The sequence below is a fragment of the Colias eurytheme genome, chromosome 6 (genome assembly GCF_061535395.1).
Source record: "Colias eurytheme isolate Ceu_HAF_F1 chromosome 6, ilColEury1 Martin Lab GWU primary, whole genome shotgun sequence".
Taxonomy (NCBI): Eukaryota; Metazoa; Arthropoda; class Insecta; order Lepidoptera; family Pieridae; genus Colias; species Colias eurytheme.
The window spans coordinates 7,902,260-7,925,857 of NC_142985.1; the positions used below are offsets into that span (position 1 = coordinate 7,902,260).

At 36.5% G+C, this 23,598-nt stretch overlaps 2 protein-coding genes across 9 annotated transcripts; both read left to right on the forward strand.

The window, feature by feature from the left end:
- The first annotated feature begins 767 nt into the window (after positions 1-767).
- Chd1 (chromodomain-helicase-DNA-binding protein 1) lies at positions 768-12,742 on the forward strand. 8 transcript variants are annotated; one of them, XM_090102926.1, is made up of 24 exons: positions 768-1,176; positions 2,190-2,278; positions 2,354-2,713; positions 3,079-3,255; positions 3,396-3,580; positions 3,832-4,161; positions 4,240-4,490; positions 4,774-4,887; positions 4,962-5,126; positions 5,207-5,487; positions 5,602-5,959; positions 6,039-6,413; positions 6,494-6,745; positions 6,827-6,994; positions 7,078-7,198; positions 8,841-9,022; positions 9,119-9,290; positions 9,391-9,553; positions 9,630-10,002; positions 10,155-10,373; positions 10,449-10,754; positions 10,836-11,053; positions 11,211-11,567; positions 11,782-12,742. In XM_090102926.1, the coding sequence occupies exons 1-24, from the start codon at positions 1,168-1,170 to the stop codon at positions 11,987-11,989; spliced, it is 5,433 nt and encodes a 1,810-aa protein (XP_089959052.1). In that variant the 5' UTR covers positions 768-1,167; the 3' UTR covers positions 11,990-12,742. The 8 variants fall into 8 exon arrangements, with proteins under 8 accessions (XP_089959052.1, XP_089959051.1, XP_089959053.1 ...); XM_090102925.1 differs by having other exon boundaries at positions 7,078-7,195; positions 8,838-9,022; XM_090102927.1 differs by having other exon boundaries at positions 7,078-7,195; positions 8,838-9,022; positions 11,785-12,742.
- A 2,625-nt stretch (positions 12,743-15,367) lies between these two features.
- Positions 15,368-23,351, forward strand: LOC149907818 (agrin-like). The gene is made up of 15 exons (XM_090102933.1): positions 15,368-15,588; positions 15,774-16,010; positions 16,146-16,361; positions 16,642-16,854; positions 17,378-17,590; positions 18,034-18,134; positions 18,253-18,367; positions 18,546-18,785; positions 19,101-19,399; positions 19,743-19,884; positions 20,159-20,419; positions 21,163-21,309; positions 21,468-21,728; positions 22,035-22,608; positions 23,180-23,351. Exons 1-15 carry the CDS (start codon positions 15,519-15,521, stop codon positions 23,334-23,336), a joined length of 3,246 nt encoding a protein of 1,081 aa, XP_089959059.1. The 5' UTR covers positions 15,368-15,518; the 3' UTR covers positions 23,337-23,351.
- The last annotated feature ends 247 nt before the right edge of the window (positions 23,352-23,598 follow it).

The following is a 23,598-nucleotide window of genomic DNA, read 5'->3' on the forward strand; positions in this document are numbered from 1 at the left end:
TTGCAAACGCAGGCTGAACCCTACGAGTTTCATCAAAATAATGTACTAAGTATTATACACATTGAAAAGGTCTATAGAAAAGTCCGCGATGGTATATGTCTATCTCTTATGGATAACCCACAATAACATTTTTTTGTCATTTACTTTTTACGAAAAATAATGGCTAATTTTCGATGCGATTTTAACCAATACAGCATTAATCCTTAACCAATTAAATACCTTGAATACATTGTTCGTTTAATATAGATCTATATGGCCCTTTACACCGTATGATTTAAGTGAATATTTTCGAAGATATTACAGATTTAAAAATTGCGGGACGTAGCGTTTGCGGCGGTACCGGCCGGCCGCCAGGCTATCTATACGAAGTCGGAGCGGGCCGCTATGTTTTTATATACCTACAACGTTCACAGTTTTTCTGTAGTGTATTTAGTATCAGCATTGCACCCGTGCGAAGCCGGGGCGGGTCGCTAGTAATTTATATAATAATAATAAATAAATATTCCAGGAAATTTTTTCACACATGGCACGATATATTCCTCAAGGCCTTGGCTTTTGCTTGTGTAATGGAAAGGAAAAATAAATAAAGGGATTAATAAAACGTAAGCATAATTTTATTTGAAATAATCTGAAAATATTGATAATTTTAATTAGGTATCATCTGTATTTAATTATCGCAATTATAGCGGAAATGCGTAATCGTATTATTTATATCTGGCTACATTTTGCAAATTTTTTTAATTGCATCAGTGTGCTGCTGCTAGCAAATGGCAATATGGCTGTAGCTTTCGTGTGTCGCTGATAGTGCGCGGTGTTCACGTCCAATTTAGTACAGAACGGTGTAATTCTGACGACTTGTAAAGTTTCATTTTTGATTTTTTAGTGATTACCATTACTATTTACCTTATTTTTACCAAAGTTTTATAGCAAAATTACTGAATTTTTACTTCCGTCGTCACCAGAATTCACGCCACGACAAAATGGCGTCGCTTGACAAGATTTTCCCAAAAAATTTAATTTACATTTTTTCAAGTATTGAGTAAAGAATTATTAAAATTGTTTTTTTCTGGTGTTTACTATGGTCTAATTCAAGTGATTTAATGCCTTTCTACTAAAATCAGTACACGTATATTCGCGTTTAATCGAATTTCTTGAATTCTCAGCAAAATGCTCTTGGTAAGTGTTTTTAAGGCTTTTTTGTTATTGTTGTGGTTTAAATTTCCTTAATTTTAGTGTATTTGGGTATATAATAATTCCAGAATGTTCTCGAATCGAAGGGTGTGGTCTTAAAAGAAGGTGAAAAATTAAGACGTAAAAGTGAATAAAACGTTTTCTGTGATTGTTTACAATACATTTTCGTGATTTTATGTATTAAAATATAATTGTTCCACTGTAGAAAGTGTTTCCAACGATTCTTTGTTACGTAATCTTTCGTTATAGCTCAATAAAATCGGTTTTGGAGAGGGACCCATTTTTGCAATTTAACTTTAAAAATTGGTCTTGCATTCTAATACAGAGGTACATAGACATTGTTCAGGTTATCTGGGACTCATTTATTCAGCCTTTCATTAATTTGGTTAGGCTGCATTAAAAATATGCAGTGTTCATTTGAACCCACTTGAGAATACATTTTTTATTGAATTTATCCTTTATTTTTGGATTTATCCAGGTACAATCCGTAGTTTGAGGTTATTTCATACCTCAGGAATACTTGTGCTTAGCATTCAATAGATTAAAATGTGTTATAATCGTTCATTTTAAAGAATACAAAACATTAATGAAGATTTTTTGGATTTAAAAGGTATTAACTAATTTTTTTTGTAAATCAGTATCGGTGACTATACTGAAATGTGGTGAAAGAAATATTGCCATTCTTCAATTTATTGTAAATGCTTACTTCAGTGGAATAACTTTTATTTTTCAATCAGTTCATTGAGCAAAAGATGCCACCAATTGATTGTGTGAAGTTTATATTTTAGTAATAAAATAAATTCAAATATGTTACGTTTCTCTCCTGGTTCACATTTTTTAATGTTAACTAATTAATTGACTCAACACATTGTGTAAATCTTATATTTACCTAGTGTTATGGCCAATCTTCTAATAATTTTTTGACATTTTACCCTGTGTTTTTTAATCATGTCGCTATTAATTGTGCTTGTTAAACTCACGTCTTGTTTTCTTTCTAGAAAGGCTACATGAATGAATCTGAAAGTGAGTCGACAAGTGAAAAGGGTGACAAGAGTGACTCAAGTGGATCTGGATCAGGCAGTGAGAGGTATTTACTATTCTCAATTTATTAAAACTTATCTTACTACTTATACATTTTCAATTACTAACATTACTTTGTTAGTGACAGTGGGTCAAGTTCTTCTGGATCTGCATCTGGGGGAAATACGGGCTCAGAAAAATCTTCAAATCCAGGACACTCACACTACAGCGACGATGGAAAGTTATCATCCAAAGATAATTATGCTAATTCTTCTAAATCTGATCACCATTCTGATAAAGATTCTTCTGATGATACCATCTCAAAACATAAATCAAGAAATAATCATGGAAAAATAAAGTCTGATCTTTGGGAGGATAATCCTGATATTTATGGAATAAGAAGATCAGGGCGGTCGCGTAAAGAGCCGGACAGATTGAAATTGGCTGATAGTGATTCAAGTGAAAAAGGAAGAAGTAGTAATAGAAGAAGTAGAAGGAAAAGGTAATTGGATTTCTTTGATATTTTTTGTTCTTAACCATTGTTTATTTTATAGAAGAATCATGATGATGATGACAATGAGAACAGGATGGTGTTTTGCGCTTTTATTTTTTTAATTCATTATTTATCATGCATCCCTGATAAATTATTATTTATTGCAAGTTTAGTTTTAAATGTGAATTTATGAAAAAGTGTTCAAGGAATAATTAAATGAATTGAAACAGACTTCAGAAACAGCCAACAACTGTGGATGTCTCGTGTTAATGTCTTTCCAGTAAATTTATGCAGAGTTAAGATTATGTTGAATGGGACTGGAAATTATTTTATTTATTTGGACTTATAATAAGCCTGTCTATTGTACTTTTTAGTGATTCCTGGAATTCAGATAGCTCAGATAGTGATAGTGATGTAAAAGGATCACCACCACCACCTTCAAAGAGGCCTGGCCAAAGAGGTGTTCCTTTAAGAAAAAAGAAACCTACAAGAAGAAGATATACTAGTGATGAAGATGAGAGCACCGAAGCATCAGATGAAGACACGAAAAGGTAATATAAATTAAGCACTTGAAGAAATAATTGATTTCATTTATAGGGTGACAATAACATGTGGACATATGGAATTTGAATAAAATTTTGAATTTTATTTGTACTTTATTTTTATTTATTTTCTCCTATATTTTGAATAGTCGTACAGCTACGCGTCGAACTGGGGCAGCTGTTAGTTACAAAGAAGCGAGCGATGAACAAACAGACTCATCTGATTTATTGGAAGTTGATGGCATTGAAGGAGAGGCAGAAGCTGAACCTGAACCTGAAGAACACAGTGAGACGATAGAGAAAATTTTAGGATTTCGGCGCGGAAAGAAAGGAGGTGCTTATAATTTCCTATTAATAAAAGTGAAGATAATATTTTTGGTCTTTTTAAATTTTTAATTTACCCCTTTCATCTCCCATATTATTTACAGTACTTTTTTGATGCAGCTTGCAACAGATGTTGAAATGTAGCAGTCAAAACATTTGAAACTCACTGTAAAACCTAGTTGTATTTATCTATTTTCGTTTTTTTTATTTGTATGCAGTATAGTATGAAATTTTAGCTAATATCTTCTTATCATTGCACAGTCACGGGAAATGTGACTACAGTTTACTATATTGAAGAAAATGGGGATCCAAATGAGGGTTGCAATCCTGAGGATGAAGAAAGTACAGAACCACAGTACCTGATAAAGTGGAAGGGTTGGTCCCATATACACAACACATGGGAGTCAGAAAATTCACTAACTGAACAAAAAGTCAAAGGTCTGAAAAAGTTAGAAAACTATAAGAAAAAGGAATCTGAATTATCATGGTGGAGAAAGCAAGCTGGTCCAGAAGACATAGACTATTTTGAATGCCAATCTGAACTGCAACAAGAACTTGTTAAGTCATATAATTTTGTTGAGAGGATATTTGGTAAATAATTTTTCAATATTTTAAATACTTTAATGTGCAATTTGTTATTCTTGTTACTCTAAACTTTTAATATTTTAGCGGAACAAACGCGAGAACTTGAAAGTGGCGCAACTGCACATGAATATTTCTGTAAGTGGGAATCATTACCATATGCTGATTCGACATGGGAAGATTCTACTCTTATTGAAAAAAGATGGCCAGAGAAAGTCAAAGAGTTTAAATCAAGAGAAGCAACAACATCAACACCATCTAGACATTGTCCTGTATTGAGAAGAAGACCAAAATTCCATCAAGTAAAAGAACAACCAGAATATATGGGAAAGGATAAGGTAATTTTCTTTAATCATTTTAAGTAATAACATATTAGTTTCACCTGTATGTTTGTATGTAACTGACTTGTTTGGGCTCGATTTTGACTCAATTTGAACACAGATTTAGATTAAACGTTGTACAATAATTATTAAGGTTCACAAAATACAAGAGTTTATCTGATTATCCCAAATTATTTAAAAAAAGTATGTTGTTTAGTTTTTTTTAAACTACGTTTGTATTATTTATGACAGAAATGACCATTTCAGTATAAATATGTAATTCTTAAAATGTTTTTTTCAGTCTTACATATTAAGAGATTATCAAATGGATGGGCTGAATTGGTTGATACATTCCTGGTGTAAAGACAATTCTGTTATTTTGGCTGATGAAATGGGTTTAGGTAAAACAATTCAGGTATGTAATGACAAACATAATTATATTATTTTCATATTTGATCAAAACAACTCTAATATTTCCTGTATTTTTAGACAATCTGCTTCCTGTACTATCTGTTCAAATCTCAACAATTGTATGGACCATTTCTGTGTGTAGTACCTTTAAGTACAATGACTGCGTGGCAAAGAGAATTTACACAGTGGGCACCTGATATAAATGTGGTTACATACATTGGTGATGTCACAAGTAGAGATATTGTAAGTATCTGTTACTAAAACAAATTGTTACATAATTATATTTTACTGTGATAAGTATATGATAATTTTTTCTGTTTCAGATTAGGCAATTTGAATGGAGTTTTGCAAGTTCTAAAAGGCTGAAATTTAATGCAATATTAACCACTTATGAAATTTTACTAAAAGATAGACAATTTTTAAGATCTTTTAGCTGGGCATGCTTGCTTGTTGATGAAGCACATAGGTTAAAAAATGACGATTCACTTCTATATAAAGCACTTAAAGAGTTTGATACAAATCATAGGTTATTAGTTACTGGTACACCTTTACAAAATTCTCTGAAAGAGTTATGGGCTCTCCTGCATTTTATTATGCCATATAAGTAAGTGTATCCTTGATTGTCAGAAACAAATATAATTTATAAGCTTAATTTTTGGAATTTCACCTTTTATATCTAAACAATCAGCAGACAGCAATTATAATAATTTACTTTCAGGTTTGAATCATGGGAAGAATTTGAAAAAGATCATGAAGATGCTGCAACAAAAGGTTATGAGAAACTTCACAAACAATTAGAACCTTTTATTTTGAGAAGACAAAAGAAAGATGTCGAAAAATCATTGCCAGCTAAAGTAGAACAAATATTAAGAGTAGAAATGACTGCAATACAAAAGCAATATTACAAATGGATACTTACAAAAAACTATAGCGAATTACGAAAGGGTGTTAAGGGATCAACCAATACCTTTATAAATATTGTGATAGAATTAAAAAAATGTTGTAATCATGCACTATTGACTAAACCTGAAGATTTTGAGTCACGAGCATCTCTTGCTACAACTGATGCTGTAGAGGTATATAAAAAAGAAATTAAATATGTATTGTGAATTGTTCAGTATTTTATTGAATCTTAAAACATTTTTTACATTTCAGAAACTTCTGAGAGGTTCCGGAAAATTGTTATTGTTAGATAAACTATTATGCAGGCTAAGAGAAACAGGACATAGAGTATTGATTTTCTCACAAATGGTTAGAATGTTAGATATATTAGCTGAATATTTACAAAGAAGACATTTTCCATTTCAACGCCTTGATGGCAGCATAAAAGGAGAATTAAGGAAGCAGGCTTTAGATCATTTTAATGCAGATGGATCTCAAGATTTTTGTTTTCTACTTTCAACTAGGGCTGGAGGCCTTGGTATTAATTTGGCAACTGCTGATACTGTCATAATTTTTGATTCAGATTGGAATCCTCAAAATGATCTGCAGGCTCAGGCTCGTGCACATAGAATAGGGCAAAAGAATCAGGTAAATTTTGTTAAAATTATACAAAAAAAACTTATTCTAGTTATCATTTATTTCAATTTATTATAAGATGATATTCGTAGGTCAACATTTATCGGTTGGTAACTGCCAGGTCTGTGGAAGAAGACATAGTAGAGAGGGCTAAACGAAAGATGGTGCTTGATCATCTTGTTATTCAGAGAATGGACACTACTGGCAGGACTGTTCTTAACAAACGAGATGCATCTGGTACAAGTGCTAATAATCCTTTCAATAAAGAAGACTTAAATGCAATTTTGAAATTTGGTGCTGAAGAACTTTTTAAAGATGATGATGAAAATGATGAAGATCCAGTTGTGAGTAATATGATTACAGTTTTGTTGAAGTATGAAGGTTAGGAAACATATTTTTAATGATGTTTAATTGTTCAAATACAGTGTGATATTGATGAAATCTTACAAAGAGCTGAAACTCGTGATGAGGGACCTGCAATGGCTGGCGATGAGCTACTTTCTGCATTCAAAGTAGCTAGCTTTGCATTTGATGAAGAAAAGGCGGTTATGGGAGTTAAAAAGGAAAATGCAGAAGATGAAAGCAAAGACTGGGTAAAATAGATTTATTATTTTGTTGAGTTTTTATAAATTATATGTTGTTAACATTATTAAATTGTTTGAATTGATATCAACAGGATGACATCATACCAGATCATGTTAGAAAAACACTGGCCGAACAGGAGAAAACGAAAGAGATGGAAGATTTATACTTACCACCACGCAGAAAGGCACAACAAAATAATATGGATAACAGTAAGTTTGTCATTTATAGATATATTTATTTGTTAAATATAAAAAATTTGGTTGTCTGTAAAGTCGGTTTACTGACGATAGTTGAACGTGACAACGGCCGATTGTGCTTCTTTGTCGCTCGTTCCGCGCTCTCGCTTGCACTTCAAGCCTTACATGGAACGCCTCAGAGCGAGGTAACGCTGCATGAGTCATGTTTTTTCGTGCGTACAGCCGACTGCAGTGCAACGTCTTATAATAGGCTATTTGACAGTATAAAAAATAAATTACTTTTTTGTGTAATCCATATATATATAAGGTTATTGAAGCGATTTAAATTAATAAATGATATAAATAATAACTTATTTATTTATAAATCGTCGAGAAAAAACATCATATTTTTTAAAATGACCACGTGACCGAAAACATCCATGATTGGCTGCATCTGCCATGACGTCACAGCGGCGTAAATAAGAAGAGATCCCAACGTTTACTCACGTCGTTGCTGAATTTCGCTTTTGGTTTTGTTTCTTGTATAACTTATTTCTTGTGATTCAAGGTGTCTGTAATCAGTTTTGTTCTTTATGTGTTATTTTTGTTTGTCATGGAACCTAATTTCGAAAAAGCAGACAGTAGAAATCTACCTAAAGTGGACGCTATATAATTAGGAAATAATATTGTAATACTGTGCTATAATGGTTGGCATGTTCTTTAAAAACAACCAAGATTTTTACGCTCCTCAATTGAGAAATGTGAAAACAGCTACGTAAGTTAATATTTCAATCGTCATTCATTACCTTTTTAGTTAATTGTACCTACAAACATGAATCACAATAGCACAATAATTATGAAGTATACATTTTTTAGATTAAGTCCTTTATTTTTCATTTCAGCCATCCAGTTTATAGGATTGACGTGTGTGTATTGATTATTTTCAATATCAATACAAACACGTCATCATCAATTTATATATATCATTATCTTACCTCAAGCAGGTAAGTAATGAGACGATTTATACTATGTATTGCAAATAAAATAAACTGCCTACTAGGTATTCAACACCATACTTACATCGAAGTGGTCTTCACAAAAAAATATAACTGTTATAATTGATATATCTAATATCACTTGGATTTCTGCGAGCTAACTGCAACCACTTTCTACGCATTTTTATATCTTTTGGAGCACATATAAATAGTTTGTCAGGGGTTTTAATAGTCGTATTTCTGCATCCAGGAACTACACACCACCTATAAGAACTCATTTTCTGGTTTTTAAACAGATTAACTTAATTATACTATAATTAAAACAAAAACGAACAATAAGTACTAGGAGCAAGTTGATGTTTACGCCGCTGTGACGTCACCATGGTCGCGAGACGCCATATTCTTCAAAATTGTGTTTTGGCGGCGTATTTGAATATCATGTTTTTATTTTCCATTTTCTCAATGAATAACTACAAAAAATTAAGAAACATGTGTTTTGTGTGCTCTATAAACGTATCTTAATAATTTGAGACAGTTTTCAAAACCTTGTCAAATAGCCTATTCGATAGAGCCGACTCTATCGAATTATAAGACGTTGTCACGTCAAAATCTAAACTAAATATTTAATGTTACTTGAATAGTTATATGTCGATGATACTTTCATGGAAGTTGTATTTCTGGTGCAGAAGGCGGTCGCAAGCGTCGTGGGCGGGGCAGTGAGAACGCGGAGGGCGCGGACGGGGACGGGGACGGGGACAGCGACGTGTCGTACGCGGACGTCAGTGCTGATGACGAGCGGCCCAGGAAGAGGGGCCGACCGCCGGCTAGCCATAGAGAGAAAATAAAAGGCTTCACTGATCCTGAGGTATACTTTAGCCTTTTGATGCCATGTTTTATTCACAAAAATATTAACCCAAGAAAATTAAACTAGATAGATAATTCATATATGTTTTTCCTGCAGATAAGACGATTTGTAAAGAGCTATAAAAAATTCTCGGCGCCATTGAAGCATTTGGACAGTATAGCGTGTGATGCTGAATTACAAGAAAAACCGCTGGCGGAATTGAAAAAATTGGGAGAAATTTTACAAGATAGGTGCAAGGCTGTTTTGAATGATACTGCAGATGCTTCAAGTGAGTAATTAGTTTGAATTCCTGTGTTTCGTGTTGCATTTGCCAACACTGAACGATTTTTGTGTTGTAAAATAATACTAATTTAACTATTTTTGTTAAGATGATCATAGTGACGGTCGAAAGAATGCAAGAAAGTCGTTTAAACTCGGCGGCGTGTCTGTTAATGCGAAAACAATGGCGGCATGCCAAGATGAACTTGCGCCACTCGACGATTTCCTACCTGATACCAAGGAGGAAAGACTGAAGTGGCAGTTAGATTTCAAGTAAGTGTATAATGAATACTAACAATTCTTAATCAATAATTATTGGATTTTTGTTAAATGAATTTCCTTTATTCAGAACGAGACCAGCTAACTTTGATGTCGACTGGGGAGTAGAAGATGACTCTAAACTACTTGCAGGCATTTATCAGTATGGAATGGGCTCCTGGGAGGCTATAAAAATGGATTCTTCATTTGGTATTGGTGAAAAAATGTTGACAAATGAGGATAAAAAACCCCAAGCGAAGCATTTACAGTCTAGAGCAGATTATTTACTCAAACTTATTAAAAAGTTGTTTGACCAGAAAAATGGCAAACAAAAGCAAAGAAAGCCTAGAGTGAAAAAGGGTACAAAAGAACCAGTAACTAAAGATATTGTTGAAGATGATGGAAGTTCTGGTGAAGATCATAAAAAGAATACTCGTAGTGGTAGAAATGATAAAAATGATAAGGTATGTAGAACAATAGTAAAAAAGATGACTTAAATAAATTATATTATAGAATAAATTATATTCATTTATTTAGGAACATATACAAACAAACACTAAAATTATTATGACAAATTTTTCAACAGAATTATTTATTTATGTATTTATTTCCAAAGGGTAAACTCAAAATGGAAGAAGTTTTAACACATGATGAAGCATCAAATGACAGAAAGGAAAAAGATAAGAAACGCACAAAGAAAGAAGGGAAGGATCGGACCAAAAATGATAAAAGCAAAAAAAGTAAAAAACCTGCTGGCCCAATGCACTTTACTGCTAATAATGAGCCAAGGGCTTTAGAAGTTTTAGGGGATTTAGATCCATCAGTTTTTGAAGAGGTACATAATCATTATAACGATACTTATATTTGTTTAAATACGTAATTTGTTTTAATCCTAATTTTAAATCTACAGTGTAAAGAAAAGATGAGACCAGTGAAGAAAGCACTAAGAGCACTAGACAATCCTGATCAAACATTGACTGAAACAGAACAAGTATCAAGAACAAGGGCTTGCCTTTCACAAATAGGGAATCAAATAGATATATGTTTAGAAGCCTATCCTGATCCAGAAAAGAAAGTAGAATGGAGAAGTAATCTCTGGTACTTTGTGTCTAAGTTCACAAACTTTGATGCAAAACAGTTGTATAGGTTATATAAGTACGGCCTTAAAAAAAGCGACAGTAAACATAAAGACGGCAAGCATAAGGAAAATGTCAAAGTAAGTTTTTATGTAATTGCTAACACTGTGATACTGCTTATTTGTCAATCATATATTTATGCTGGCCTTTTGAATTTTCAGTCAAATATTAGAAACAACTTCAATTCAAATAATCATGTTAAGTCTTTCAAAAAAGAGGCTAAAGGAGATGAAAACGCAGAGCGTAAAGAGAAGCGACCGAAGATTGGCCGCGAAAAGTTTGATAAGAACGAAAAGAATGCACATGCATCTGGTGTTAAGAGAAAATTAGAAGAGGGTGAATGTGACCCTGATTCTAATGAAAATAAAAGACACGAAAGGTAGTTATATGCACGTCTATTGTACCCTCGCATTTTCATTATCATTTCATCTTCATACCTTTTTTGTTTTATTTGTTAATTTAACCACGCATGATCCTTTCGATTCTGTTTTACCCTATCATCGCTAACATTTCCTACTCATCTCGCTTCTATACAGACATAAGCATAAGGATCGCAAGCACAGGGAAGGGAGTCTGAAGCGAGATGATTTGTCCTACAGAGAGCGGAGTCGGAGCGAGCGGGAGCGGGACCGGGACAGGGAGCGGGATCGAGATAGAGATAGAGAGCGGGACAGGGATAGGGAACGTGACAGGGATCGGTCGCGGACGAGGAGGGACAGCGGCGGCGGCGGGCCGCGCGTGCGCCAGCCCTACGCGCCGCACGCGCACCCCGAGCACGCGCACGGCCACGCGCCGCACTCGGCGCACGCGCACCCGGCCTGGACGCCGCCCGCCTACCCCGGCCCGAGGCAGTACCGCGGCGACCGCAACCCCAGGACACATGATAAGAGAAGGTTTGTTATTATATATTTCATTATTGATATATTTTTACATAAGATATATTTTGTAACTTTTTTGTTTGTAAGAATTGCACTGTTACAGAAAATGTTACAAATTTATGTTTTCAAATTTAATGGGATTTTGGTAATAAAAGGTACACGTAGTATCTCAATTTTCTAGTCGCCTTACACGAATAGCACACATTGACATGTTTGCTAACTCGTACAGCAGGTTCGGCGGCTACCCTCCCATGGGGGGCCCGTACAGCGGGTACTACGAGGGCTCGCCGATGGCGGGCGGCATGGGCTTCCCGCCCGTGCGCCCGTACCCGGACGACTGGCGCGGCTACGCACAGCCCGAGTACCCGTACGACGAGCGGGAGTACGAGCGCGAGGTCTACAGAAGAGACTACGATCGCCGCGCGCCGCCCACATAGCTCACCGAGTTTGCGATATGGACGCTTTTGTAAATATAGTACATAAGATAGATTTTTTTGTAAATAAAAGTAGCCTTTAGAGATCTCTTTCCGCGGACACTGGTTTAACCGTTATAAAGTGTAAGTGACAAAAAGTGCTGTGTTTTTATCTAAGTGATAAGCGATGCGCATGAATGTTTGGACCTGAGCTGAGACATTAAGATAATGACTGTTTGTAAGTAAGACTGTATAGTAAATTTATTTATTACCGAGTCTGTCGATTATTTGTTAATGTACAGATTTAAGATGGATACCATTAATTTTATATTGTTTCAATTTTGTTGCCAATTTTATTGATTTGAATAATATTTTTTTATCAGGTGTAAAATGATTTTTTGTATTTATTTGAAGCCGCAATTTATAGGTACTTGACAAATACATTGGTGATATATCAATAGATCATAGTTGGTGTACAAAAGTAGAAATTGAAGTAGATTTGCATATAATGAAATCATGTGCAACTGAATCTTTGTATAATTATGAGGAATGCAACAATCATAATATTTGTCATTGCATTTTAGCAGTGTACAGGAAAGAGTTTAATAATATTTCATTTCTCATACTTGCATTTTCGGGTCCGAATAGGACTCGTATGGTCCTATTTTTATACAATATGTAAAATCTATTATTCTCTGTTACATGAAATAAAGTGTAATGAGAGTGAGAGCGTCTTAATATGGTGAAAAACCATGATAATAAACATATTAAAGTTGACGATGTGCTTTATTTAATATCCTTGTAGCATCCAAAAACAAGAATGCCCCTACGTAATTTTTTTTCAGATCAATAGGTCCGGTGCAGATATGGTGGAGCGCAGTGCAGAGCATTTTATCATTGTCATGCTATAATCGACATTGTCCTCATTAAAATAATATTCTAACAATTAATACAACGAAAATGCTCTGCGCTGCGCTCCGCCATATTTGCGCGGGCCTTAGCGCGGGCCCGTAAAGATCCCTTCGGGTGCCTTCAGCGATGAATAATAATCTACAAAAATGGTCTGATATCATTTTTTCATAAAATGGTAAAAAAAAGTTATATCGAAAAATATTTAAATCTGTCGAATTTCTGAACATTGCCGCTTATAACATTTTTATTTATTGTTCTATGACAAAAAGTTACTGGACCAAAGTTGAAATTATAAGTTATCTAAATATTCAGAAAAAAACGTCTCATCTGTTTATCAGATGGCTGAAGGTCGATCTTATTTCTTATAGGTTATATTGCATTTTATAACAATGTAACACTAGCGCATCAAGGGAGTCTAATGTAAATCAACTAGTACCGCAAAGAGTTGGTTTTGTTCCGCATATCCTGCAATTTGCATGAAAAGTTGAAAGAAATTTTTCTTAATTTTCATAGATAGGGAGGCGAGGTAGCTAAATGGCGTAATTCAACGGCGTCGTCGAGACTTATCAAAATCGAAAGATAAAATAATTTCGAAAAGAAAAGTTTCTATGGTAAAAACCATTTTAGCGGTGGGTTTGGCGTGTACGGATTTTCAAAAATGTAAAAATAAACAGTTACTTGGGCATTCTCGAGCGCGTCAGATATTCATACTACGTATGCCCCAAGTGCCTCTGATAACAACGGTATACTAATCTGCCGGTTTGCGTGGTGGGGCTAGGCATATAAATTCGTCAAAAATGCACAAAAAAAAAATTTACTCGAGCGTGTCAGATTTTCGGAAGGGATGTTAAGTAGGCCCCGAGGAAGCTCCCCTTAAAAAAACTGACGATTACGGCGTGACGATAAGTTACGATGAATTTTTAAAAATGCAGAAAAAAAATGCAGATTAAGAGAACCCACCAACATTTTTGTCAGATTAAGAAAATATGCTTTCAGGATACCGAGATAAACCTCCCCTATGAAAATCTGACGCGCTTGAGTATTTCAGACTATCGATTTTTTTTTACTAATCTGATCGTCTATCCTAGGCGCGCGTCACTACTTATAGAGCTAAATATTTAACAAGGTTGTTCTATTAGGTCTAAGGTATCTCTCATATCTTAAACTGCCACGCTCGAGTATTACAGAAAATTCTCCTATTCGCCTCCCTATCTATCATACCTACGCGGCGGGGTATGTTTGTTGCACAATTTAAACAAGCGGAAATAAAGATACATGCTCAATGATATTATGAATATTTGTCATAATGTTATTTCAAGACGGTATGAAAATAGTTAGGTCCTTGTAGAACAAATTGGAAAGCCTGTTGAAAGTAAGGTTGAAAGCCTAGGTACCAGTTTTGATACAATATTAACCATAAGTACCTACTCTTTGTTGCCATTTATACACACTATTCTGTAATTATTCTTCATGCACAAATCCTATTTTTTCCCTAGAAACATTACAATGTATGTACATTTAATTTTACTGCATGAATAATATGCAATACATTTATGGTAGGCGTTTTCAATAAAGCTAAAGTACAGTTTTCATAATTGGAATGGATAGAATCGTTAACGGACAATATGTAGGTACTTACCTGTGGTACTTACTTATCCTCATTAAAAGGTAAAATTTTGCACAATAAGTAAGCTGTTGTTCAAAATATAATTAAAAAAAAAGACCCAATAAGCGCGAATGCGATCATAGCGTTTTTAAAGGCCGCACGGGTTTTCATGCTTACGTCAGTTTTATACCTATATAGCTAAAGGCTTGTTATAGGTATAAAATAATACAGGTACATAATATTATTATATGTATGTTGTATTATTAGGTAAAACAAGCTTACGCCTTACTCCAACCCGGTTACTCTTTTTAATACATATTCCCAGACGTCTCAATCTATCTTTCAATTCGTATCCTTTATTCGATATCTAGGTATTGCAAAAAATATTCTAAAGAAATTGAGAAACTTTAAAACATACGTACAAATCTCTCCATTTCATCAATGATTTGTGCGCATGTCTCTTAACGTTCATCGCAGCTTCAGCGCTACAACAACCACTGTTTGCCTGTCCGGCAACGGCATTCAATGTACGCGTGGAAATTATATTTTCATTATGTACCTATAAGAGTTTCGTGACTTAGTTGTACTAATAAATAAAACATAAAATTTAAAAATATACAGTTCTTGAGTTCATTTCAATTGTATTTGTGTGTTTAATTGAAGTTGTCGTTTGTAAAGGTAAACAGCGATTAATTTAATTAGATTAAATGATGCGAGCAATAGCGTTATTCAAGCTCGTATATTGATCGAGTTTATCTGCTGTTAGAACCACTAATCAGTTACACACATAATATTATACTCACATAATATTTAAAATGTTATTAAAATTAACTAGAAAATTATGAAATCGTTGATGAGAAAGAAAATAATACTTATAAAACATAAAAGCATTGTCGAATTACTTTAATTGGACAACGAAAATATTTTCGCCTTTTAAAATTTTTCTTTTTTTTCAGCTATTAAAAAGTTGAAGTGGTTGACTTATAATGAAAATATTTTCTCCTGTATTTGCATTTTCATAATAATACTGGAACTATGTTTGCTAAGCCAATTAGTTTAGCAATATTAATATCTACAACCCTGGGGTGCTATTTGTTTCCAAACGGTGAGCATTCAATATTTAATTAATTTATATTAAACCAACCAGCAGTTTAATTAAAAAGTTAAGTAAAAGATATTATGATTGTTACAAAATGTAGAGTGGCAGTACATAAATTGATATCTAATCGATAAATTTAAATATTTCGTAGATTGAATTGTTTGTTACAGTCTATTGATGTGTTGTGGCAGACGTGCCGGACCCTTGCCGTGGTGTGAGTTGCGGGCCCGGGGAGCTGTGCCGGCCGACGGCGGACGGGCGCAGCTACACGTGTGAGTGCCCCGCTTCGTGCCCCAGCTACGGGGACCATGAGGGTGCCCGGCCACTGTGCGCCAGCGATGCTCACGATTACAATGGGGAATGTGAGATGCGGCGGGCGGCTTGCGAGACCAATACGAATATTACCTTCAAATACTTTGGCAAGTGTGGTGAGTGCATGTGGACTTCTTTTATGTATGAGTATTGTACGACCATTCAGAATTTCATTTTACGATGTTTGCATCTTATCTTCAGATGTGTTCTTATCTTCTCTTGTGACTGTGTGTGACATAACATTGTTTTAGATCCATGCGCTGGTGTAACTTGTCCAGACCCAGAAGTTTGTCAATTAGACGATAAAAGGTCACCATCGTGTCGCTGTGCCGAACCGTGCCCACTAGAATTTTCACCAGTGTGTGCATCCGACGGGAAAACTTATTCCAACGAGTGTCAGATGCACAGAGAGTCATGCCGTGCTAGGAAACAGTTGAAGATTATTTTTAAAGGACAGTGTAGTTCTGGTGAGTAAAATTGTAACATGAGCATTTTAGATACACAGCAGCGTTGATGTTGCATTCCTTGGTGTGGGATTACAAGTAAAAGATTGATGAAGCTGTTTAATTAAATATTTATTTATTTATCGCGCTTCACGTGTCTCCCTACGGGGAAACTAATGAAAAGAGTTTACGTTAAATATTCATATGGCTTCGCAGCTTTTATTTTCAATTTCAGTTTATGATTATAAAGTTCTGGCATTATGCTTTAAACTTAAGGCATAACATGATATATTGTATGGGATAGGTGTAAACCCATGTGCTGAGGTCGAATGTCGTCACGGCGCTGAGTGCCGCGTAGAAGGCAGTGGTGCAGTGTGCGCGTGCGCGCCGCCGTGCGAGCCCGTGCTGCGGCCCGTGTGCGGGTCGGACGGGCGCACGCACGACAGCGAGTGTGAGCTGCGGCGCGCTGCGTGTCTGCTGGGAAGGGAGTTGAAGGTGCTCCATGCGGGTGCTTGTGGTATGTAGTGGTAGTTTGTTAATTATCATGTTTAATATTTAATTGTAATTTTATATGTTAGTAAAGACGGCAGACATACTGCATTAAAGTTTTTAATTTATATTGTGGTTGCAGTCGAATTGCAATAATAATCTTACCGATTTTTGTGGAAGGAAGCCTATTTTTACGATAATATGTAGAGCTACAAAGCGTACTGTTTATGTGTTCATTTTAATAATAATTTAATTAATTAATGTCGTGCAGAGCATCACCACTGGTGTTTATGACTATAAAAAGTCCCGTGTCCCCGTAGTGGGGTAAGGGGCAGATGCATTATGCATACATCTGTTTCACTGATCGATTTTCTTTAGGGACAAGTAGGTGATCAACCTTCTGAGTCTTACCAGACCGAGACATTTTTTTTTCTTCGTCTCCACCGGGAATCGAACCCAGGACCCCTCGGTTCTACGCTCACGCGTCAACCACTGTACCAAGGAGGCGTCTAAAGGCAGCGGTTTATGACTATACCTCTACCTAAAACCAGGTTCGAACGGTGTATGCGCGGACCGCGTGTGCCCGCACGGCGGCGAGTGCGTGGCGTCGGGCGCGCGCGGCGTGTGCCGCTGCCCGCGCTGCTCCAACGAGTTCGCGCCCGTGTGCGGCTCCGACGGCATCTCCTACGGCAACCGGTGCAAGCTGCAGCTCGAGGCGTGTCGGCATCGGCGAGACGTGCAAGTGCTGTATGACGGACCCTGCAGTGAGTTTCTAGAAAGTTCCTTCTTTGCCAAAACACACCAGGTTCGAATCGTGTATGCGCTCCAACGAGTTCGCGCCCGTTCGCGCCCGCTCCGACGGCATCTCGTACAACCGTACCGGTGCAAGCTGCAGCTTGAGGCCTGTCGGCATCGGCGAGTAAGTCCATGCAGTAAGTCCTTTTGTTTATCGTGTGTCAGTGCTTTTGTTTATCGTGTGTCTGTGCTTTGAATTTATAATGTTTTCAGAAATATAACAATGTGAACTGAATAAATACGAACGATTGATCGAAATGTTCCAATAATTGTTATGCGTCTCTATTTCTGCTGTAATTAGGAAAAACAAAATAGAATTAAATAAATTAACATTAAGAAATATCCTGCACTATTTTTAATATTTAAAATTTAAATAAATTTAAATTTTAAATGAAAATGTATGTTTTTACAGATGGTTGCGAAAACAAAAAGTGCGAATTTTATGCGGTCTGTGAAAGTGACGGAGTATCAGAAGCAAGCTGCGTATGTCCTAAGCATTGTGAAGAAGGAACTGTAAGTGTCTGCTTATTAGTAAATGTCGGTTAATCGAGCTGGATATATATTTGTGTAATTTAATTTAAAATGCTGAACTTTAATTATATTTGTATAACAAATAAATAAATAATCATAGGAAACCGAAGAGGTGTGCAGCAACGATAATCAAACGTTTAGCAGCGTGTGTTCTCTGCGGGATAAAGCCTGTCGCGAAAAGAAACGAATTTTTGTGAAACATATGGGGTCCTGCGGTAAGTGATAATTGTGTTTTTCTTAATCCCACCTGCCACAAATTTATAAATAGCTTATTTCCATTTAAAATATTATGGGAAAACTAAAATTAAAAAAAATATGTTTTTCTGTTGTATGTTTTATCGATTACGTCCAAAAATACAACTTGTATTACATATTTGTCTTAATTAATTACAGAATCTTGTCACAATGTCCAATGCCCCAACGGCATGTGGTGTTCGCGCGGTAAATGCGCTTGCACCGGCCATTGTGAAGGCGCGCCCAGAGAGCCAGTTTGTTCCGACACTGGGAGAACTTTCCAGAACGAATGTGCTTTACTACAAGCGGCTTGTGAGGCAAGGATGAGGGGTGAAACGCAGATACGAGTCGCGTACTACGGGGAATGTACGGAAACTGTGGATAATAGTAATGAAGCAGGTTAGTAAAATATGTAAAACTTGCTTTAGAAGATAAGGGGGTAAGTAAATTAGACAGGATTAAACGTTTTTCTGACGATGAGTCTTGCTTAATCTCTGGCGTGAATCTTCCGAAACTGCGCTTCAAGAGTCAGTTTGTTCTGACTCTGGGATAACTTTTCAGAAAGAATACGCGCATGTGATGTTAGGATTATATGCGAAAGACAGAATACGGAATGGTGGGATGCGTGTACTAAAAAATATTCACGTAAATGTACAAAGAACGTGCAATTAGATTATTATAAAAAGGAAATTTAATATAACCATTATTTTCCAGTAGCAAACAGAACATCCAAACCGGGTGACACCGCGAACGAAATAAGCGCCATAGAATCAAGTAGTTCTGGGGCTGTATGCGCACGAGTGCAATGCGCGTACGAAGCGACCTGCGCAGTGGATGGGAACGGTCAGCCGCGGTGTGCGTGTCTGTTTGACTGTGCGGCCGCTAGTACTGGGGCACCCGTTTGTGCTTCTGACTTGAGGCTGTATCCTACTCTGTGCCATATGAAGTTGGAAGCGTGTAGACGGCAAGAGGACTTGAGGTTACGGCCTTTGGCTCTGTGTCGAGGTTTGGAGGTAATTTCAGATATTTAATAATTTTAATTCGTACATCTATTATATTTTAATTATGACCTTTTGTTGCATTATTTTCGATGCTTTTTAATTGCTAGTCATGTTATTTAGATGACCGCTGACCTTTGCTTTAGTATTCGTTAATGTTAGATACATAATATTGTATACTTGATCTTTTCAGTACATTAGATATTTATTTTGGTGCCTTTTTTACAGTTGGTTCTTTTTTGTGCACGCTAAACTAGTATTAGATCTGCTAAAGGGATCTTTACACTAACACATTAATGAAACAATATTGACATTTTACTTAATAATTTATTGTTTCTATAAAACTATTTTTCTTTAGTTCCGACCGTGTGGTGATGACGAGCCGCTAACAGATCCAGAAGGTCGTAAGATGGATTGTGGCGGTGGTCCTCATCGCAAAGATTGTCCCGCTGGAAGCTACTGTCATCACACTGCTAAAGCGGCCACGTGCTGCAAGAAAGGTACAGATTAACAAACTAATTGATACACAGGAATCTAATAAAGGCAGTGTTTTAGTGTATTTAAAGTAGTCTGGTGTTACTTCGCGATTAAGTAGCAACTATTCTCTATATTAAGGTGGGTTTTCGCGATCAAAGAAGCATTATAATATGCAAAATTTATTTATCCATAATAGTTATATAATTTCATTAAACATATACAGGACTTTTTGCGCGTTTATAATACAAGTTTGTATAAGTCAAAAATAAGATATTCTCTAATCTCGATATTTCGCAGACAAAGGCGTAGTAGACAAGAAGGATTGCCAGGAATCCTGGTATGGTTGTTGTTCGGACGGTGTCACAGCAGCCAAAGGTCCCGGAGGAGCTGGTTGTCCTTCCCAATGTGGATGCCATAGACTTGGCTCAGAAACCGAACAGTGTGATAGTGAAGGTCAATGTGTGTGTCGCCCTGGAGTTGGTGGGGAAAAGTGTGATCGTTGCGAGCCAGGATATTGGGGACTGCCAAGAATTGGGACAGGACACACGGGGTGTATACGTAAGTAAAAAGATAAAGTTATTTATGTAGTCTGTATAGCCCTTTTGTTTTGTTCCTGGCTCAGAAACTGAACAGTGTGATAGTGAGGGCCAATGTGTGTGTCGCCCTGGAGTTGGTAGAGAGAAATACGATCGCTGTGAAACGGGGTATTGGGGATTGCCAAGAATTGGGACAGGACACACGGGATGTATACGTAAGTGTACAATTTTTTAATCTAGTGTGTATCGGTCTTTAGTTATGTACTTGGCTCAGAGACAGAATAGTGTGATAGTGAAAGCCAGAAATGTGATCGCTGTGAACCGGGATATTGGGGACTGCAAATAATTGGGATAGGACACACGGGAGATATGTGAGACCGAAGAATTATAAAATTGAATCATTAATCATAAAACGTAAATCCGAAACATTGTGCTTACAATAATTATTATACGCTTTATTTTTAAAATAATTGGTAATATCTCGATTTGCAAAATATTTCTAACTAATAAGTGAACAATGCTCCGTTATAAATGTCACTCTAAAAAATCCATTACAAATAAGTGATAACAACTTGAACAATCGATTGAGCCAATGCTGTTTTATTGCAAATATAAAATAGTACTCTGAGTCTATAACCCCATAAAATTGTCGTTTATTATGAATCTAAGATTTGTTTTAAATATATAAATTAGAAAGCGCATAATTTTATTTCACAGTTAGTTGTTACATAGGTATTTAATGACTAATATATGATTTGTTTATAGCTTGCGGTTGCTCTGCATTTGGATCGGTGCGTGAAGATTGTGAGCAAATGACGGGACGCTGCGTTTGCAAGCCCGGCATACAGGGACAGAAGTGTACTGTTTGTTCCAATCATGAACATACTCTTGGACCTAATGGATGCTTTGATCGTAAGTAAAGTAAAGTCTATAAAAATATTTTACTTGCGTATTTTATGGATAAATCATGTTCTGTGGCTACATACATTCGTGAATAAGATTTGAATTTTCATTAAAAAAAAGATTGCTTTTAAAGTTTGAATGCGTAATGTATAATTTCTCTTCAACAGCGGAGTCGACTCAACTACCAGCGACAAACTGTGACCACATGACGTGCTATTTCGGCGCATATTGCGTTGTGCGAAGCGGCCTCGCAACTTGTGAGTGTGCGGCCACGGAATGTGCGGGAAAAGAGCAACCCGCTGTATGTGGCAGTGACGGTCGAACCTACCTCTCCACTTGCCACCTACGAACCCACGCCTGTAGAACACAATCCGATACAGTGGTACAAGCTTTCGGACCTTGCGGTGATTCCCCCACCGTCCGTCGAGGTAGCCGTTCGATTAATACCGAAAATCGCTCGAGTCCCGCTCTCCAAGCCGCTAAATCAATCATTCCACAGAAAAAACACATCCAATACGCAGATGCTTTGGTAGACACGAGCGATAGCGGCAAACCCGACAGTCCTGAACCCGAATTGTCTTGTATTGATCTACTCCCGCCAGTCGAGTATCGCTAGAGTTGACTGCTTATTTGTAGACCGTTTGTACTTGTAGTTAATCGTAGATATGTACTAATTAGAAAATCTGTGTGAACATTAGATCTTTACGTGTTAATAAACAGTGATTGATTCGCAGAGAATATGCGCACGATACATAGTGTGGTGATAAAAAACGAAATGAGTAGTGGCTGTAGTAAAAAAACGCAAGATAAGATGCCTCTCGAATATGATGAATACGAGGAGGAACAATTTGGCGCGAACGACGTTGATTACGAGTATCCCATAATATACGACGAGTATTTCTACGAACACGAGAACGGGTTGTATTCCGCTCCATTGTTCGATGGGCGGGCCCGAATGACAGCTCGCATGTTATTACCGGCTAAACGATTCGATATTTGGGCTGAAGTTTCCGCCGTATGCGGCAGAGGCACTTTAATGAGCGCTTCGGGAGTCAGGGATTATTTATGGTTGGGAATTATCGATGGCAAGGTTGAGATGCGTGTGGACGCGGGTAGCGGGCCTTTGGAGCTTCGTTCCGGCAAAGTGAATATTGATAACAAGTCTAAATTATGGGCGAGGAGATATAAGAAGGATGCAGTGTTGAATGTTGGAAGTATAACTGCGAGAGGGACTACGCAAGGCAGAATGACGTCAGTAGACGTGGAACCTTATTTACATATTGGACTGCCACCACATAATGATTCTGTGTAAGTATGCAATAATTATTTTAATCAGGAGGTTAATGTGATGGATATTTTAATTATTAAAATTGGCGTATTTTTAGAACAGTGGCAACTAAGAGAGTGATAATTAAAAAAATCATCACTTAACCTCTTCGATTACAGATGATGTGATAGACAAAATATTACTTTAATTTATTTTTACAGCAGTATAATTAACAGCTTTTTTATATCCATATAATATGTCCAGATCACAGGTCTAGATCTATTCAAGCAATATTAAGATTTAACAATACTAGAATCATAACACAATTTCGTAGACAAAATACTCAGTTCTTTGAAATTGAAATAAAAAATTGGTTGTCTGTAAAGTCTGTTTACTGGCGATAGTTGAACGTGACAACGTCCGATTGTGCTTCTTTGTAGCTCGTTCCGCGCTCTCGCTTGCACTTCAAGCCTTACATGGAACGCCTCAGAGCGAGGTAACGCCGCATGAGTCATGTTTTTTCGTGCGTGCAACCGGCTCTATCGAATTATAAGACGTTGTCACGTCAATAAAACCAACAAGTCCAAAGCCAAAACGAAACCCAATTTCCAGGCTATCAAGCTTCACTATCCCCGGGTTCGTGGGCTGCGTCCACCGCTTGCGTGTGAACGGGCGTGACGTCATACCGCCCTCTCGCGGCCTGTCCGTAACATCGCACGGCTTGCGTGCGTGCACGCCGCAGAATTTAGCGGAATTAGAATGCCCTTGATAATTAACAATTATAATTTATAATTAATGTTTTTTGGAGAAATAATAGATTGATACTCTTTGGAGTCTATCGAGTCTTCTATCGAGTCTTGTTGATATTTTTGTGTATTTATTGTTATGTGAGGGTGAGAATTTAAGACTATTCAGCGGTTTTAAAACGACAGTTTTGCAAGTATTTATGCGGTTGAAGTGTAACAGTGTGATAGGTAGATCGTTGTTTATTCGTTGATAAGTCTTAGGTTCAAAGTTATTAAGTTAAAAAA